The sequence below is a fragment of the Panthera leo genome, chromosome C1 (genome assembly GCF_018350215.1).
Source record: "Panthera leo isolate Ple1 chromosome C1, P.leo_Ple1_pat1.1, whole genome shotgun sequence".
NCBI lineage: Eukaryota > Metazoa > Chordata > Mammalia > Carnivora > Felidae > Panthera > Panthera leo.
In genome coordinates this window covers 26959671-26980548 of record NC_056686.1, presented here as the reverse complement: position 1 = coordinate 26980548, position 20878 = coordinate 26959671, and the positions used below count along the sequence as shown (strand labels likewise).

At 36.4% G+C, this 20878-nt stretch overlaps 1 protein-coding gene across 11 annotated transcripts in view; it reads right to left on the bottom strand.

Moving 5' to 3' along the window:
* ZMYM4 (zinc finger MYM-type containing 4) overlaps positions 1 to 20878 on the bottom strand; it is a 165523-nt gene that overhangs the window by 22111 nt on the left and 122534 nt on the right. For all 11 annotated transcript variants that reach the window (XR_006205885.1, XR_006205883.1, XR_006205886.1 and 8 more), the window contains 6 exons: positions 17435 to 17606; positions 17162 to 17257; positions 15024 to 15175; positions 4583 to 4694; positions 2851 to 3099; positions 118 to 247 (listed from right to left, as the gene is read on the bottom strand). Coding sequence is in view for 6 of the 11 variants with exons in the window: in XM_042951233.1 (XP_042807167.1) it covers positions 118 to 247; positions 2851 to 3099; positions 4583 to 4694; positions 15024 to 15175; positions 17162 to 17257; positions 17435 to 17606 (911 nt within the window). In the remaining 5 variants the exon portion in view is untranslated. The remainder of the gene's footprint in view (positions 1 to 117; positions 248 to 2850; positions 3100 to 4582; positions 4695 to 15023; positions 15176 to 17161; positions 17258 to 17434; positions 17607 to 20878) is intronic.

The window sequence follows — 20878 nt, the reverse complement described above, 5'->3', positions numbered from 1 at the left end:
CATCCTTATCTAAAGTCATAAGATGGCTACTTTTCTGATATTCAAGCATCTGAAATCGGAACCATGCTAACTACTGTTTGAAGTGTGCTGGATCTAGTCCATAGGAAGACTGCTTACCATTTTGACAGGTAAAACTCATAAAGTCGGACTGGGCATCTTAGTGGATTGTCAGTATTCTCTGCCATCTCCACACCCACTGGGACCTCGTCATCTTCATTTCGTTTCCTCTTGCCAATAGCCAGTTTATCTTGAGATGGGAAATAATTATCAAAAGATCAGAAAAATCTTTACTCCCATGCTCAAGACATCCACTGAGCTTTGTCTCCAGTCAGAACTGTCACTCCCTTTCTCCTCCCTTTCACTTAGTCATTCAACAAGCATGACCTATGCAGGTGCTGGAGAGTAATGTAAGTACTAGGTAATAGCACTGAACAAAACAAAGTCCCTGTTCTATAAAATTTATGTTCCCCTGCTTACAAAGTGAGCCAAATGCATAGTACTAGAGAGTTAGGTCTTACTTTTGAGCCTGACTTTGTTACTTTCAAGTTTCTTTTATTTGTCAGTTTTATGAGAAATGGGATCTTTGCTGGGAAAAGAAATTCTAAGTTGGCCATTTGGTAAGAAAGGAGCAAATCCTTTTTCACCAACAGAATTTTGTGGAGGCTAAGGGTTATCAAAAAGAAACCAGGGTGAAAACATGGAAAGTAAGGCTTTTTCTTTCCCACCTTCTCCATTCAGGCTTCAAGAGAATAGCAGTGGGTGGTGGATCTGCTGTGAACCTGAGGAAAAAGGTTTTCTTCTTCTTTTCTTACAGCTGCTCTGAATAGCTGGCAAAGAACTTTCCCCAGCTTCCTGTATTAGTTATTACTTAAAATTCACCCCAGTCTTCTATTTAGAGGATACCTAAATATAAAGAGTTGCTCATTCAGAGAAGCAGCTAAACTTACTACCAATCTTGTCAAGCACCTCAACAGAAAGCGGAAATGTAACCTGAATGCCTCTCCCTCCCACAATTAATATTTATTAAGAGCACAAAATGGGTTATATATGAACAAAATGAAGGAGATAGGACATAGATATAATAATAGAGTTATATTTTCTAAAGAGACAGGGCAAATGACAAAAAAGTTAACACAAACATGAACATCACAATTATTCTTTATAGATTTTAGTTTCAGTGATTTTAAATGCTCACATTCAAAATATGTATTTCACTCTTATCCCAAGGAAGTAACAACTTGATTTTGGGAATTTCAGAACTTACAATTTTGGTCAAAATTGATACATTTAATTTCTAGTTCCATAATACATTAATTTTTTTAATGTTAAAAACAAACTATTACTTAATAGGCTTTTTTTGGAATGTAAGATAAACCTTCTACGAAAGTTGTCACTGCTGGTATTATTCTACTGTGTACAAAAGCAATACAGATCTTCCTTGACCACGATGGTGTTACAACCGGATACAGCCATCCTAAATCGAAAATGCATTTAATACATGTAACCTACTGAACACCATAGCTTAAACATGCTCAGAACACTTATACAGTCTACAGTTGGGCAAAATCTTCTAATACATATAATAAGCCTATTTTATAATAAAGTACTGACTATCTCATGTAAATGATTAAATACGGTACTGAAAACTGAAAACACAGAATGGCTGAATGGGTGCAGAATGGCTGTAAGCATATGGGTTGTTTACCCTCGTGACCATGTGACTGACAGGGGGCTGCAGACTGCTGCTGTCAGCACCACAAGAGAGGATCATACTGTATTCCACTAGTTTGAGAAAATATCAAAAGTCAAAATTCAAAGCATAGTTTCTACTGAATGTATATCGCTTTCTCATGATTGTAAAGTTAAAAAATTATTAAGTCAAACTCCATCTGTATACTCTAGGCCAGGTTCTAAGGTTCTTCAGAAACAGATAGTTAATGTGAACTCAAAAGTGGTGCTCTGGTTAAAAAAAAAAAAAAAAAAAAAAAAAAAGATTTAGAAACAGATTTAAAAATGAGGCAGGTTCCTTTTCCCTAGCAATTGGCCACTCTGTTGCCTCTAAATCAGTGATTCTGATCCTTAGCTGCAGATTTTAATTCCCTGGTAAGTTGTAAAATGCAAATTATTTGAGGGGCACCTGGGTGGTTCAGTCAGTTATGCGTCCGACTTGGATTCAGGTCATGATCTCACGGTTCACAAGTTTAAGCCCCGTGTCAGGTTCTCTGCTGTCAGTGCAGAGCCTACGTCAGATCCTCTCTCTCTGTCTCTCTGCCCCTCCCCCACTTGCACATTTTCTCTCTCTCTCTCTCTCTCTCTCTCTCAAAAATCAACAATTAAAAAAAAGAAAAGGAAAAATGCAAATTATTTGGGCTCTAATCTTGACCAATTAAATCAGAATTTCTAGTTTATTTATAATTTTTTTTAACGTTTATTTATTTTTGAGACAGAGAGAGACAGAGCATGAACAGGGGAGGAGCAGAGAGAGAGGGAGACACAGAATCCGAAACAGGCTCCAGGCTCTGAGCTGTCAGCACAGAGCCCGACGTGGGGCTCAAACTCACAGACCGTGAGATCATGACCTGAGCCAAAGTCGGACGCTTAACCGACCAAGCCACCCAGGCGCCCCCAGAATTTCTAGTTTAAAAGCCAATAAAAGTATAGGGAGGCAAGTGATTCCTCTCATTTTGTGGCAAGCCTTTAACCTAACCCTGACAATAAAAAAGCATCTAAATTTTAAATTAAAGTTACACTCTTCCAGAGTGTACAGAGTTTACAGTTACTCTTCTGTGATAAGTCTATCTGAATACCAACAGGGCTTCAAACGGAAATCTCACAAACTCCCCCACACACCTGGTTCTGACTCCTGCTTTTGTAAAGGTGGGAAGAACCTCAGATATGTCATCTTGGTGCTGTATTTCAGAGTCCTGGTCCGTCTCATCACATGGGCAAAGGAAAGCTTCAAGTGCTCAGTAACATTCTTGAGTTGAAAGTATTTGGTATTGAAGAAAAGGAGGGTGTTCAAGAGGACAATTGGTGAGTAAGCGCCCAGCTGTTTGCATTCCCACAAATGCTCTTCTTCAATGCGAGAAAACATGTAACCTGCACCAGAAGGAGGACAGAAGTAACAGTACTAAGCTCCTGCTAAACAGGACTAAATAATTTCTCCAGTTCTCAGACAGGAAGATATAAAGGAAATGACCAATTGCTCCCATCTTTCCCTGCTCCCTTATATGGAAAACCAAAAAAGGTACCGCAAAAGAAAAAAAGAAAAGATGTCTGTCTGAGGCAGACAGACACTGGGAGCAACCCCCTGAAACAGTTTTAATCTATTGTTATTTTAGACCAGGGTTTGGCAAACGTTTTCTATAAAGAGCCAGATGTAAATATTTTAAGTACTGTGGGCCATTCAGGCTCTGAACAACTTTGTTGTTATTGAAAATAAGGGGCGGCAGACAACACATAAACAAATAGGTGTGGCTATATACCAATTAAATTTATTTATACATACAAATATGAATTTTATATAATTTTCATTTACCACAAATTATTATTATCTTTACATTTTGTCCCGACCATTTTTAGCTCATGGACTATCCAAAAACAGGCAGCAGGCCAGATTAAGCAGTTTGTAGACTCCTGTTTGAGAGTATTAGGCTTACTGTTAACTGGTTCAGTTTTATTTTAGCTAAGAACATTAGAAGGCAGATAGTTCCCTCACTCCCTCACACTCCCTCGTATTGTAAATTTACATTAAGAGTAATTAATTCATGATGACTTTTATGGGATTTTTCTCGAAAAGCAGGTGTCTTACAGAAGAATTAAGATGAGTATACTGTTAAATGTACACTCCTCATGTCAGCCCTTAAATGCAGGTCTTCCCTTATGTTCTCTGAACAATCCTCTTTGCTGCTGCTTATGCATTCTATTCCTGGGAGCCTAACCATAAACATGAATTTATTACTTCCAACTCTATCTCCCTAGCTGCCTCTTTGGATGCTAACTGCATCAAGCCACCACCCTACTCAGAATCCTTCAAAGTTGCTCTACAACCCAACCAAAGGGGCACAAATTCCTGAACATCACATTCAACCTCTCCATTCACAGCCAAGGAGCCTAAGACTAGGAGTAAATTAGGGAGCTGTCCAGCAACATATGGTCAAAGACAATGCAAGGATGAAGATTTAACTCTTGTAATAACCCATACAGGGTATTTATAATAAACTGCTGAAGAAGGACCACTGCTAACAGGTACAGTCTACAAGTAAAGTATGTGCCAGCTACTGGTATAGTGTGAAACTACACTACCAATATTGGACCAAAAATGGTTTCTAAGAAGTAAATACAACCTCCAGTTGTTTTTTTTTTTTTTTTATTTTCAATGGTATATACCTATACATACACTATGTAGAAGTTATAATTCTACTTAAATAATAAGCCAAAGACTTCCTCCTCAAAACTCCAAATATCTCATGAATCAAGACAGAAACATAAATGAACAGTTTATAAAAAGATAATCATAAAAATTAAGCAATTTAAGAATGCATATCAAGAAAAGAATCAAAATAAAAAATAAGCATCCTACCATTAGGAAGTATTGTAGGTTCCCATATTTTCAAGAGTTTGGTAAGTTCAATCATAAATCTGGAATAGGGCTCAGTAAAAATATTATCTATTCTACCATTTTCAAACAGGTACTACAAGAGAAAAAATGGAAACATATATGTTGATACAAAGAAAACACAAGTTTTTTTTTTTTTTTAAGATTATTTTAAGGAATAAAGTTGACCCTTAATTTTTGCCGTTAACATCGTGAACCATTTTAAGAACACATCTTAAAATACCAGGATTCAAGCTATAAAGGTTCTTTTCTTTTTTTTTTTTTTTAAGTTTATTTATTTATTTTGAGAGAGATAGAGATAGCATGAATGGGGGACGGGCAGAGAGAGAGAGAGAGAGAGAGAGAGAGAGAGAGAGAGGCAGAGGCTGCCAGTGTGGAGACCAATGTGGGGCTCAAACCTGTGAAGGCATGAGATCATGACCTGATCTGAAACCAAGAGTCAATGTTTAACCAACTGAGCCACCCAGGTCCCCCTATAAAGGTCCTTTTCATATGAACTGTCCTTGTCTCAAGCACTGAGCTTGCAAGGTAAAATTTTCTCAGTTCATAAAACTGATATACCAAAAATTGGTTCTGGTTTGGTATTTTCCAAATCCCTTTCGAATTCAAAGGATCTATCTGCAAATGTGTTCTCAGAAGTTTTTGGGTTTTTTAGCACAGTTACAAGATCCCTTCCTGAAATAATATAGTTAGCTAGTGTCAGGTGACCTGAGGATAGCCAAATTTTAAACCACAGCTCTCAACACTCTACCCCACAACCCAGACTTCAAAAAGTTCAAGTCTAATTATAGGATGTAAAAATATGCTAATTATAACCATCAAGAACCATATCACAGAATGGGGAAACAAGAAACAGTTTGGGTAAACTACTGTTAAAAAATATCTTGAAGGTGCAGGGCAGGTCAGATGAAATCACTCAGGGAAATACAACACAAGGTATAATTACATGCTTAAAATCTTTTGGTGTTTTTTATGATTTGGGATTTCTAATTTATTTATCTATGGATATTTTGGTTTTCTGCTTTTCTAGCCAATGTATGACCTGGAGAAAAATTGTATTGCTAGTCAAATCTTGTTCTGGCTAATAAAAATTATATACCATTTCAACATGCATTTCTATAGGCCTCTTCAAAGGCAATTCATGCCACTGCCAGATTATAGTTTTATTGTTGAGAAGTGTTCATCTTTTTCTTCTTTTAAAGTTATTTTCACAATGTAAGTATATTACATCTTCATTATGGAAAAAGTTTAAAATACAGAAAACATGGAAGAATGACATGCTCCCACCTCACTAAACATCAGAAACACACAGAGTTGAGTTTTATACATTTACTCAAACATATGAGTACATATAAAATCCATGTTTTTTAAATTACTTCCCCCTTAGATCAGGAACACGACAAAACTGCCTGTTCTTGCCACTTTCATAATTGTACTTGAAGTCGTAGCCAGAGTAAGCAGGCAGGAAAAACAAATAAAAGGCATTCAGACAGGAAAGGTCCTAAGGAGTAAAAATATCTCCATTTACAAATGACACAAGCCTATATAGGGACAATTCTAAAGAATACACACATACACGCACACACACACACACAAAATTGTTATTAGAGTTAATAAATGAATTCAGCAAAGGATACAAGCAACACAAAAATCACTTGCAATGAATAATCCAAAAAGGAAATTAAGAAAACAATTCAATTTACAATCGTATTGTAAAGAATACTCAAGAATAAATTCAACAAAGGAGGTACATGACTTATACACCTAAAGGTAGAAAAAAACAAAAATAAAAAAAAAAAACTGCTAAGAAATTAAAGACCTAAGTAAAACATCTCATATTCATGGATCTGAAGATAATATTGTTAAAATGGAAAAATTCCCCAAAGCACTCTAAAGATTCAGTACAATCCTAATCAAAATCTCAATGGCTTTTTTTTTTCTTGCATAAAGGGAAGGAAAGGCCAATCCCAAAATTCGTATGGAATTACAAGGAACCTCAAATCACCAAACAAATCTTGAAGAATCATACTTCCTATTTCAAAATTTATTACAAAGCAACAGTAATCAAAATAGCATGTATCACCATAGGAATAACAATATAGACCAATGTATCAGAATTGAAAGTCCAAAATAAACACATAAATTTAGTCAAATGTTTTTCAATAAGGATGTCAAGACTGTTCAATAAAGAGACAACAGTCTCTTCAATAAACGGTGGTAGGAAAACTGGATATCCACATATACAGTTATCCCTAAGTCAGATGTATCCCTACCTTACGTGAGATATAAAACTGAATTCAAAATGGATCAGTGACTTAAATAAGAACTAAAAGCCATTGGGGCGCCTGGGTGGCGCAGTCGGTTAAGCGTCCGACTTCAGCCAGGTCACGATCTCGCGGTCCGTGAGTTCGAGCCCCGCGTCAGGCTCTGGGCTGATGGCTCGGAGCCTGGAGCCTGTTTCCGATTCTGTGTCTCCCTCTCTCTCTGCCCCTCCCCCGTTCATGCTCTGTCTCTCTCTGTCCCAAAAATAAATAAAAAACGTTGAAAAAAAAAATTTAAAAAAAAAAAAAAAAAAGAACTAAAAGCCATAAACTTAAAAGAACACATAGAGGTAAATCTTTATGAACTTGAATTTGACAATGGATTCTTAGATGATGACACCAAAAGCACAAGCAACAGAAAAAATAAACTGAACTTCATCAAAATCCAAAATTTCTGTTCCTCAAAGTACATTACCAAGAAGACTGAAAAGAAAACTCAGAGACTAAGAAAAAATATTTGCAAATCACATATCTGTCAGAGTTTAATATCCAGAATACATAAGGAAATCCTACAACTCAACAACAAAAAAACAAACAACAAATTAAGAAATGGAGCAAAGGACTTAAATATTTATCCAAAGAGGATACACAAATGGCCAACAAATACATGAAAAAATGTTCAGTGACATTAGTCATTAGGAAAATGCAAATCAAAACCATAATGAGATACTACCTCATACCCATCAGATAACTTTAAAAAAAAAAAGGAAATTAACAAACATTGCGAGAATGGAGAGAACAGACCCTTTGTACACTGCTGCTGGCAACATAAATGGTGCAGTCACTGTGGAAACTGTTTTGGTGGCTCCTCAACAAGCTTATCATGGAGTTCCTATTTGACCATGTGGTTCTACTGGTAGGCACAGACCCAAAAGAAAAGAGACGTTCAAACAAAAATTTGTACATGAATGTTCACAGTATCATTCACTGTTTGTAATAACCAAAAGGTAGAAATAACTCAAATGTCCACAAACAGATGGATAAGAAAAATGTGGTATATCCAAAAATGAAATAATTCAGCCATAAAAAGGTACTGATTCATGCTACACAGGTTAAACCTGGAAGAAGCCAGACACAAAAGGCCACATGATTGTATAATTCTATTTATATGATATATCCAGAACAAGGAAATCCACAGAGATAGAAAGCAGACTCATGGTTGCCAGGGACTAAGCAGAGGAAGTAATAGGGAGTGGCTGCTTAATGGGTTATGAGATTTCCAGTTAGGAAAACACAGTGATATTTTGGAAAACACAGTGATGACAACTGCATACCATCATGAATGCACTTAAGGACACTGAACTGTACATTTTAAAATGGTGAGCTTTATAATATGTGTATTTTGCCACAATATAAATAAATATTGCACAACACACAGTCGTGCAAGTTACTTTAAAAATATGTCTCTTGGGGGTGGGCACCTGGGTGACGCAGTCGGTTAAGGGTCCAACTTCTGCTCAGGTCATGGCCTGGTGGTTCACAATTTCCAGCCCCATGTCAGGCTTTTTGCTGATAGCTCAGAGCCTGGAGCCTGCTTCAGCTTCTACATCTCCCTCTCTGGCCCTCACCCACTCAACACACTCTCTCTCTCTCAAAAGCAAATAAACCTTAAAAAAACTTTTTTCAATGTATCTCTAAGAGTTTTCCATGCAAAAATGTGTAAGAGCAATTCATTGCTTTTTAACTATTGTATGATATTTAACAGTACAGACATATTATAGTTGATTGAACATTACTGTTTTAATGAACACTTAGGTGGTTTCCAATTTTTTGCTGTTGAAAACAACGTTATAATAAAAATACCAGTCTATGTACATGTGTGCATTTCTTGGGGAAGAAATACTGATCAATGGATTTGCTACACTGAAGAACCTACAAGCATATTTTTTAAATGTTTATTATTTTTGAGGGAGAGACAGACTGTCTGTGGGGGAGGGGCACAGAGGGAGACACAGGATTAGGAACAGGTTCCAGGCTCTGAGCTGTCAGTACAGAGCCCGATACAGGGCTCGAATCATGAACCGAGAGATCATGATCTGAGCCGAAATCAGATACTTAACCACCCAGGTGCCCCGAATCTACATGCATTTAAAGTTTTATTTGCCACATCAACTTGCCCTCTGAAAAGGCCTCCAACAGTAGTATGTTTTCATTAATACTTGGTATTATTGAACTTCTCAACCTTTCAATTTTTAATCAGTTTAATGGGTGACATTTTTCCTTGATTATAGTTAAGTAGTAACCTTTTACATCAGGGAGATAGTCCAACACAATGATCTTAAGAAGGGACTCTGAAAATAAATTACCTGGATTCACATCCTGGCCCTGCCACTTACTACATTTGAAGCCTTAAACAATACTTTAACTCACTGTGCCTCAACAGAAAATGGTGATAACAGTCCTTATGTATCAGAGGGGGCACGCTAACAAGTGAATGAGTTAATATATGAAATAAGCTTAAATTAATAATACACACAGCATACACAGTAAATGATTGTTAGACATTCCTAACACATTTTGCCTGTTAGCTGTATGTTAATTTTGTTATTTGCCTATTTGTTTCTTTTTGCCAATTCCCCTTCTCAGCTAATGTTAACAGTGGTGGTACAGGTGTTGATATTATGGTTGGGTTTAATTTATTTCTTTACATTTTAATGTATTTTCAAAATTCTTTACACTTAGCATAACCATTTTTATAATCAGGAAAGAAAACAAAACAGGAAGCACATCTAAGATGTGAGCTTAAGTTACATTTTAAAATTCCTTATGGTTAAGGAAAGTTTATTTCTTGTCAGAACTGGTAAAAGGTTTACAGTATTTACTTCCTATCACCTATAGGTAAATATTGTTAACTTATAACCTCTTTTTAATAGCATTATTATAAAAATCATTTATTAATATAAACAGGATAAATACACTAGAAAAAACTTTTTATAAGATTATGATTTGTCTCACAAATTAGAGTATATTTTATAGATAGCAGAGTATCTGGTATGTAAAGCAGTTTGTGACTGAAATCACAGCAATGGCCATGCATTTTGATTATGTTCAAGTCGGAAGATGAATCACTGCCACAATATTTCTTACTCCTTGACACCTGCACTGATAAAATATGAAAATGTTTTTAGACCCATGATATCATAAACTCTAAAAGTTCAGAAAGTGTTCAGAATCTTCAAAATTTTTACCTAACCAAAATGCATGTGTGGTACATAGTAGGTGCCCAATACATTTTCATTGAAAGAGCCTATAAAATTCCTCTCATGTGTTGACTTTCTTTTTTGTTTTCTTTTATTTTTATTTTAGAGACAGAGTGCATGTGGAGGAGGGGGGAGGGAGGAAGGGAGGGGGGGAGAGAGAGAGAGAGAGAGAGAGAGAGAGAGAGAGACAGACAGACAGACAATTGGAGAGAGAGAAAGAGGGAAAGAGGGGGAGAAGGGGAGGGGGAGAGGGAGGAGAGAGAGAGAGGGAGAAAATACCTTAAGTAGTGAGCATGGGGCTCAATCCCACAACCCTGGGATCATGACCTGAGCTGAAATGAAGAGTTGTATGTTCAACCAACTGAGCCACCAAGGCACCCATTGTATGTTGATTTTAAAAACATCTTTTACAATCTAGAAATTGTATCAAAATATAATGGGAACAATATTTTAATAACAAAGGTGCTATTTTGATTCTGTGGGGAAAATGAATGCTACCTGTGTAACTAGATAACCCATCATAAATGTTATTCATCTGAAATGTGTATCATGCACAAAAATGAATTCTGGATGTATTAAAGATGTCAATCTAAAAAGTATGTATTTTATTTATTTTATTTTTTAAACGTTTATTTATTTTTGAGACAGAGAGAGACAGAGCATGAACAGGGAGGGGCAGAGAGAGAGGGAGACACAGAATCCGAAACAGGCTCCAGGCTCTGAGCTGTCAGCACAGAGCCCGACGCGGGGCTCAAACTCACGGACCGTGAGATCATGACCTGAGCCGAAGTCGGACGCTTAACCGACAGAGCCACCCAGGCGCCCCAAAAGTATGTATTTTAGAAAGAAATCTATGAGAATTTAAATTTAAACACATAAGTAGGAAGACCATCCTAAGCAACACAGAAAAATCAGGAATTATAAAATAAATGCATATTATTAAACTGTGTAAAAAGGAAAGCTTTCTGAATGGCAAAACAAAACTGAAAGGCAAATATACACTAGAAAAATTTAACTCAAGCACTTAGAGTTCATATCCCCAACATAAAAGAGATCCTATGGAAAGAAAGGAAAATCCAAATGACCAACAGCATACAAAGACATACTACTTCATAAAATTGTAAAATAAAAATTGGAGCCACCAGATGCCATTTTTTTTAATCCATCAGAATAATAAATAGTAAAAAGAGTAGTGGTAAGGAGAATTCAAGAAATGGGCGCACACAACACTGCTGGTAAGACTGTTAATTACTATAATCATTCTGGAAAGTTATCTGAAAACATCTTAAAATTAGAGAAATCTATATATGTTTTAACCTAAAAAAAAAAAGCCCCAGTTCATCAGGTATGCAAACAAAATATTTACTGAAACACTGTTTATAAGAATAAGGGGGGAATACGGACTTCAAGCTGTACTACAAAGCTGTAATCATCAAGGCAGTATGGTACTGGCACAAAAACAGACAGATCAATGGAACATAACAGAAATGGACTCACAAACGTATGGCCAACTAATCTTTGACAAAGCAGGAAAGAAGAGCCAATGGAATAAAGACAGTCTCTTCAGCAAGCGGGGCTGGGAAAACTGGACAGTGGCATGCAGAAAAATGAACCTGGACCACTTTCTTACACCATACACAAAAATAAACTCAAAATGGATGAAAGACCTAAATGTAAGACAGGAAGCCATCAAAATCCTCAAGGAGAAAGCAGGCAAAAACCTCTTTGCCCTTGGCTGCAGCAACTTCTTACTCAACATGTCTCCAGAGGCATGGGAAACAAAAGCAAAAGTGAACTATTGGGACCTACCTCATCAAAATAAAAAGCTTCTGCACAGTAAAGGAAACAATCAGCAAAACTAAAAGGCAACCGACAGAATGGGAGAAGATATTTGCAAATGACATATGAGATAAAGGATTAGTATCCAAAATCTATAAAGAACTTATCAAACTCAACATCCAAAAAACAAATAATCCAGTGAATAGATGGGCAAAAGACGGGAATAGACACTTCTCCAAAGAAGACATCCAGATGGCCAACCGACACATGAAAAAACGCTCAACATCACTCATCAGGGAAACAAATACAAATCAAAACCACAATGAGATACCACCTCACACCTGTCAGAATGGCTAACATTAACAACTCAGGTAACAACAGATGTTGGCAAGGATGTGGAGAGAGAGGATCTCTTTTGCACTGCTGGTGGGAATGCAAGCTGGTGCCGCCACTCTGGAAAACAGTATGGTGGGTGCCTGAGTGGCTCAGTTGGTTAAATGGAAAACAGTATGGAGATTCCTCAAAAAATTAAAAATAGAACTACCCTATGACCCAGCAATTGCACTACTAGGTATTTATCCAAGGGATACAGGTGTGCTATTTCAAACGGACATATGCACCCCAATGTTTATAGCAGCACTATCAACAACAGCCAAAGTATGCAAGGAGCCCAAATGTCCATCATGGATAAATGGATAATGAATGGATAAAGAAGATGTGAGATATATATATATATGTATATGTATATGTATATGTATATGTATATGTATATATATATGTATATGTATATATATATGTATATATATATACATATACATATATGTACATATATATGTATATGTATATATATATGTATATGTATATACATATACATATATATACATACATACACACACACACAAACACACACATGAAGTATTAAACGGCAGTCAAAAAGAATGAATTCTTGCCATTTGCAACTACGTGGATGGAACTAGAGGGTAGCTATAACTAGAGGGAACTAGAGGGTAAGCGAAATTAGAGAAAGACAACAATCATATGACTTCACTCATATGAGGACTTTAAAGATACAAAACAGATGAACATAAGGGAAGGAAATCAAAAATAAAATAAAAACAGGGAAGGGGACAAAACATAAGAGACTCAAATGTGGAGAACAAACAGAGGGTTACTGAGGGGTTGTGGGAGGGGGGATGAGCTAAATGGCTAAATGGGTAAGGGACATTAAGGAATCTACTCCTGAAATCACTTTTGCACTATATAACTAACTTGAATGTAAATTAAAAAAAAAAAAAAAAAATTAAAAAAAAAAAAAAGAAGGGGGGAATAACCTGAATGTACAAAAGAAAAAATGGTGAATAACTGGTATATTCATACTCTGCAGTATTATGCAGCTTTCTGTATAAAGGAAGAAACTTCATTTATATTCATCTGGAGGGACAAACAGATTGGAAAAAATAAGCTGCAGGGGTGCCTGGGTGATTCAGGAGATTAAGCATTGGACTCTTGATTTCAGCTCACGTCATGATCTCATGGTTCATGAGATTGAAACCTCCATCAGGCTCTACACTGACAGAGCAGAGCCTGCTTGGGATTCTCTCTCTCTCTCTCTGTCTCTCTCTCTCTCTGCCCCTCCCCTGCTTGTGTGCATACTCTCTCTCTCAAAATAATAAACATTTAAATTTAAAAAGAAGTAAGCTGAAAAAAATGTGTATGGTATGAGCTCTATTTGGCTAAACAGTAAGCAAAACAAGAATAAATGTATAAATGCATAAATGCATAATGCATAAGAATAAATGCATAAATGTATAGCACAGAAGAAGGTACATGAATGACAGATGTTACAATACTGGTTACCTCAGAGACTGGGAATGGAAGTAGATAAAATTTTCCTTAAATGCCTCACTGTTTTAACAATTACAGTGAGCACAAACTACTTTTATAATTAAAAAATAAACTTTAAGAATAAATGCCTAAATAAAAGAACCCACCTCCCCCATCATACAACTGGAAGAAAATTTGGCAAACAGAGAAAAGTCAACAATACCCAGGGCACTACCACCCTAAGATGATAACCACGATAACTGCTGTCAACATTTTTTTGGTGCATTTCATTTTACTATGTATTTATATGATTGGGTTTTAAAGCACTGTGTGTTAACATGTATTCGTACTCTCATTTTGTTCATTTAGTGCTTTAATATTAATATTTTTATGTTACTAGAAGTTACTTTGTAAACAATTTTTATTGGTTATGTAATATACTTTATAAATATACTATAATTTACTTAAACATAACACTCTATCTAGCTTTGATATAAACATAACACTAATATCTAGCTTTGACAGACTCCCAAAAAGGGAATTACTTGGTGAAAGAGTATGAATATTTGGTGTGCTGGATGGCTCAGTTGGTTGAGCGTCCTACTTTGGCTCAGGTCACGATCTCGCGGTTCGTGGGTTCGAGCCCTGCGTCGGGCTCTGTGCTGACAGCTCGGAGCCTGGAGCCTGCTTCACAGTCTCTTTCTCTCTCTGTCCTTCCCTTGCTCACATTCTCTCTCTCTCTCTCTCTCTCTCTCTCTCTCTCAAAAATGAATAAACGTTAAAAAAATTTAAAAGTATGAACATTCAAAAATATTCCTGAAACATATGTTCAAGTGTATACTAATTATCACTAGCTATGAAGGCAAATCCCCTCCTCATAGAAGTCCTATCAACAATAAGTGTTACAATTATTTTATTCTTGCTAATGTGATAGACAAAAAATGGTAACCTGTTATTTTAATATGCATTTAAAGTACATACATATATATACATATTCACCTATATTACTTTTTTGTGAATTGGCTATTCTTGCCTTTTTTGTCCATTTAATAATTAAATGCACCATCCTCATTTTCTGTTATTCTACAAAGAGTCTCAATTTGGCTTACAAAAGACTATATGATCAAGACTTTTAAATCAGGGTCAGTGGTTCATTAAGAACAGAATATAAAAGTAACACCAAACAACCAATACACTCTATAGTTTTTCAGTTTGAATCATAAGTTCTATGAGAATTATTAAAAATGCAATACATTTTAGAACAATTACTGAATTTGATACCTGCTGAATTCCAAGGCACAAGTATAAGATACTGTCTGGATCATATTTTTCACCATTTGGTCTCCGCACCTCTTGGATAAACTGGCATAAACCCAAACTCAACTCAGCAAAAGTGCAGGACAGAATATCTTCCTTCAGCTTGATAGAACGGACTATGGAAAGGTAGAAAACATCTGAAATATTAACTTATAAGAAACACAGTAACACAACTTTATTCACTAAAAAACACTGACCACTAATGTGCCCCCAGGCATTGCAGTGAACACTGGTGAATACATGGATTACAGACAAATCCAGCTCTCAGGGCTTTTTCAATTAAAGAAATGAAAACAATGTAGTACCAGGTGCTATGACAGAGGTTTTATTTAAGAAGGATTCTAGGAAAGCAAATAAGGAACATCCAACAGGGAAGGGTCAGGTGAGATTCTGGAGGATGTGATACTAATGCCAGACCTTGAAAGGTGAAGAATTACACAGGTGAATAAAGAATTCCAATCTGAGGATGTAAAAAATGTTCCCAAAGCGTATTCCACAAAATACTAGCAATATGAGAGCTGGACAAACTCGGGTTTCTAAGATCTGATAAATTTGGAAAACAGCAGCATATTATATTTGCCTCTAAAGAATTCACATTGGTATATAAAAGGTTTATGAAAGGTTCTGGGAATATCTGCATTAAAATGCTGTTTAACTTTCTCTAACTCAGACTTATGTGCATATAGAACACTTAAATAACATATAAAAATGTCATGTCCTTAGAAATGCTGGAATACACAAAAAATGAAAAGGTTCAGGGGATTTAGACGTACCGGAGAAAATCAAGAAGGGCAGATGGAAGCAGATCATGGTAAACCTCACATAGCATATTAAGGCTTTGAAATCAACTAAGAACTGAATTAATTTTGGGAGTTACCCAATTTGATTTGTAGAGATACTACTTCAGTAGAGATCCTACTTCAATTCAGATTAGAATTGAAACACTCTTTCTAGTCACTGCTCATCTATATTGAGACAAGACTGCATGTTTGCAAAGATACACTTGAGTTCCCCTGAAATGATTTTGCAAAAGGTAAAAGTGGTGGCTCAGAGGGCAAGGGCCATGTTTGACCTTTTCACCAAAGCACCTAACCACTATGTCTACTAACCACCTAGCACATAAATTCAGTAAGTATTTTTTTGATGAACGAGTAGCAAAAATGAGTAGGCATCCCCTGTGGCTATTGCATTTAGGGCTGGTAGTCTAATATAGTATTACCTCTTCATTCTCATTATCCTTCTTTCTTTTTTAAAACAAAGAGTGCTGTGGCTCAAAGTGGTTGGTAAAGGGACCAATAAACCTCCATAAGAGGAGTATACTTATATCACTCTGTAGAGATTACACTTGATCTGTAGGAACTGAATGAGTCACAGACCACAGCAGCCACTAACTAAAAGCCAGCAGGATAGACTGAGGTGAAGCCAAGAGTGCATGCAACTACTCAGTTGTTAGATAGAAGGTATAGTTGGAAAGAGGCAAAAAAAATCTAGTGACAAGGACATACTCATCCGTTCCTGCCCTATCTCATTCCACAAAGATTATAGTAAGTATATTACATAAAACAAAGATAATAAAAAAGGAAAATATAAAATGAAAACAAAAGTTTAGAATAGGAATTTCCAAACCAAGGCAGGGGGAGTGGGGGAGTTAATGTGGGCTCTAAAATTATACACTGTTGTTCTACGTGAAGTGTTTATTGGGTTCCAAATTTCCCAGCACCCAGTCTCACAGAGCTTGTTACTAGGAAAAATTTCTACAGAAGAGGCAAGGCTTTTCCAGGTACTTTTCTTAACACCAACACCAACAACAGAAGTTCCATGTGGGTTAGGTTACAGATACAGGGCTCAAGAAGGCAGATTTGAGCCACCCTCATAGTGTTGGAAAAACGAACAAAATTCCTCATATTTGCATAATGAAATCATGCCCGTACAACCTTACCTTTATAGAGCTTGTGCTCTTTATAACTGAGAGTAGGATATTAATTTCTCTCTTTTACCATAAGACTTCAAATATTAAATATTCCATTTACAAATTTACAATTGACAATAATATTAAAAGTGATTCAGAAAATTCAGATTACAAGCAGAGAAATGATTTTTACCTCTACAGCCTGGCTCTGAGGATTCTTGAGAGAGTACATGGTCTTGAGCACTTCCTAAAGGGTCAGAACATGGGCTAGATGCAGCATGTTCAACACCTGACAAGGTGAAAAAAGAAATAAGAAGTTAAATAAAAATGGGAAAAATTTTAAGGTAGGACAAAACCAAAGTTTTATGGGATTTTTGACCTAGTATGCATCCCTTTTGTGTAGATTAATGACTTGCACTCTATCCTCCCAACAACCTTAAGATACAAATTCATGCTGTGTATTTACCGCCACATTTCAGATCCCCCTGATCTTCCTTGGCATTTTTCCACTGAACCCAGTTCTTCCAGGCATTTACCCCGTACATGTATTTCAGTGTCATCCCAGACACTGAGCACCCCTGAAAGGCTCCTTGAATAAGACTTCTGGGCTCCACAGCCACTATAGACTTCTTCCGTCCCTGTAAGAATTCCAAAAATTTATAAAATATAACATTTAGTTTCGAATCTTTAAGAAACAAGCTCTCAAAGAGAGAAGGGAATAAATTTACAGAATATGCAATTTTTATTAGATCCTAAAGATTCAGAATTCTTAAAGCTAGAAAGAAGCTTTAGAGATTAATCCAATCCATATGGGAAAAGAAAAAAAGAGAGTTAAATGCAGAACTGTAATGATTACTAACACTTAAATACTCACTATATTCCAGATACTGGACCTACCCAGTGAGGTATGAACAACCATTTTTACCATTCAGGTCTATTTCATGAAAAACAAGAGTAGATCATATTCTGGGATAAAAAACAAGCCTCCATAAATTCTCTAACTATAATCAAGTTAAACTAGATACCAGTAGTGGAACAATATTAAGAAAATGCTCAAAAATTGGAAATTAACCAACACATTTATAAATACTCATGGTCAAAGAAGAAACCACAAATGCAATTAGAAAATATTTTGAACGTCAGTGAAAACAAAAACCAAGCATTTTTTTCCCACAGTGCTAAAGCTTACAATGACATTTATAGTATTAAAATGTGTCTATGAAAAATAAGTCTAAAATCAATAATCTAAGCTTTATCTTAAGAAACTAGAAAAAGTTGGGGCGCCAGGGTGGCTCAGTCGGTTAAGCGTCCAACTTCGGCTCAGGTCATGATCTTGCGGTCCGTGAGTTCGAGCCCCGCGTCGGGCTCTGTGCTGACTGTTCAGAGCCTGGAGCCTGTTTCACATTCTGTGTCTCCCTCTCTCTCTGACCCTCCCCCGTTCATGCTCTGTCTCTCTCTGTCTCAAAAATAAATAAACGTTAAAAAAAAAAAAGAAACTAGAAAAAGTAGACCACATTAAAACCCAAAGTAAGAAAAATAAAAGAAATAATAAAAGGGCACACTCATAGGGAAATACAAATCAAAACCACAATGAGATGCCACCTTACACCTGTCAAAATGGCTAACATTAACAACTCAGGCAACAACAGATGTTGGCGAGGATGAAGAGAAAGAGGATCTCTTTTGCGTGGTCAGTGGGAATGCAAGCTGGTGCAGCCACTCTGGAAAACAGGATGGAGGTTCCTTAAAAAACTAAAAATAGAACTACCTTACAACCAAGGAATTACACTATTAGGTATTTATCCAAGGGATACAGGTGTGCTGTTTTGAAGGGGCACATGCACCCCCATGTTTATAGCAGCACTATCAACAATAGCCAAAGTATGGAAAGAGCCCAAATGTCCATCAATGGATGAATGGATAAAGAAGATGTGGTATATATATACAATGGAGTATTACTTGGCAATCAAAAAGAATGAAATCTTGCCATTTGCAACTGCATGCAAGGAACTGGAGGGTATTATGCTAAGTGAAATTAGTCAGAGAAAGACAAAAATCATATGACTTCACTCATATGAGGACTTTAAGAGACAAAACAGATAAACATAAGGGAAGGGAAACAAAAATAATATAAAAACAGGGAGGCAGACAAGAGACTCATAAATATGGAGAACAAACTGAGGGTTACTCGAGGGGTTGTGGGAGAGGGGATGGGCTAAATGGGTAAGGGGCACTAAGGAATCTACTCCTGAAATCACTGTTGTATTATATGCTAACTGATTTGGATGTAGATTAAAAAAAAATAAAATTAAAATATATATATATATATATACACATATATATATGTGTATATATATATATATATATATATATATACACATATATATATATATATATATATATATATGAATAAATATGTCAGAAGAAAGTAAGGTACATCCCACAAATGCAAACTTAGCTTATCATTCAAAAAATTAATATGTATCATCATTTTTAAATTTCTTCTTAAGTTTATTTTGAGAGAGAACACATGCACAAGCAAGGGGAGGGGCAGAGGAAGCATGAGAGAGAATCCCAAGCAGGTTCTCCACTGTCAGTGTGGAGCCCAGCATGGGGCTTGAACTCACAACTCAAACTCAAAAAATGAGATCATGACATGAGCCGAAATCAAGAGTCAGATGCTTAACACACAGAGCCACCCAGGTGCCCCTGTATGTCATCATTTTAATAGACTCAAAAAGAAAAACCAGATGATCATTGCAATAAATACAAGAGAACCACCTGACAAAATTCAACAACACAATCATGATAAAAATTCTCAGCAAATTAAAAACAGAAGAGAACTTCCTGGACCTGACAGAGGACAACTAGGAGAAACCCACAAGTAATATCATACTTAATACTGTAAGACTGAGGGGCACCTGGCTGGCTCATTGGGTAGAGCGTGTCACTCTCGATCTTGGGATCATGAGTTCGAGCCTCATGTTCAGTGTAGACATTACGTAAAAATAAAATCTTTAAAAAACAACACTGCAAGATTGAACACTTGTCCTAAGATTAAGAATAGACATGAAGACCTGCTTTCACCACTAATATTCAACATTGTACTAAAGAGCCTATCTAGTGCAATATATCCAAAAATAAATAAATTAATTAAATTAAATTAAAAATAAATAAGTAAGTAAAATAATAGAGGCATTAAGATTAGAAAGGAAAGAGTAAAACAATCTTTTTTTTTTTTTTTAACATATATTCATTTTTGAGAGAGAGATAGAGCATGAGTGGGGATAGGCAGAGAGAGAGAGGGAGACACAGAATCTGAAGCTGGCTCCAGGCTCTGAGTTGTCACCACAGAGCCCAATGCAGGGCTCGAACTCATGATTTAGATCATTACCTGAGCCAAAGTCGAACGCTTAGCCAACTGAGCCACCCAGGCACCCCAAGAGTAAAACAATTTTTATTCGCAAATAATATGATTGTCCACGTAGAAAAGTCTAAAGATTTTGATTGAGCAAAATCACAATACATAAACTCTATACAGAAAAAGTAATCTCTATCTTTATATGACAATGAGGAATATTAGAAAATGAAATTAAAAATAATACTGCTGGGGCGCCTGGGTGGCTCAGTCGGTTAAGCGTCCGACTTCGGCTCAGGTCATGATCTCGCAGTCCGTGAGTTCGAGCCCCGTGTCGGGCTCTGTGCTGACAACTCAGAGCCTGGAACCTGTTTCAGATTCTGTGTCTCCCTCTCTCTCTGACCCTCCCCCGTTCATGCTCTGTCTCTCTCTGTCTCAAAAATAAATAAACGTTAAAAAAAAAAATAAAAAAAAATAATAATAATAATACTGCTTGGGGCACCTGGTGGCTCAGCTGGTTAAGTGTCCAACTTTGGCTCCGGTCATGATCTC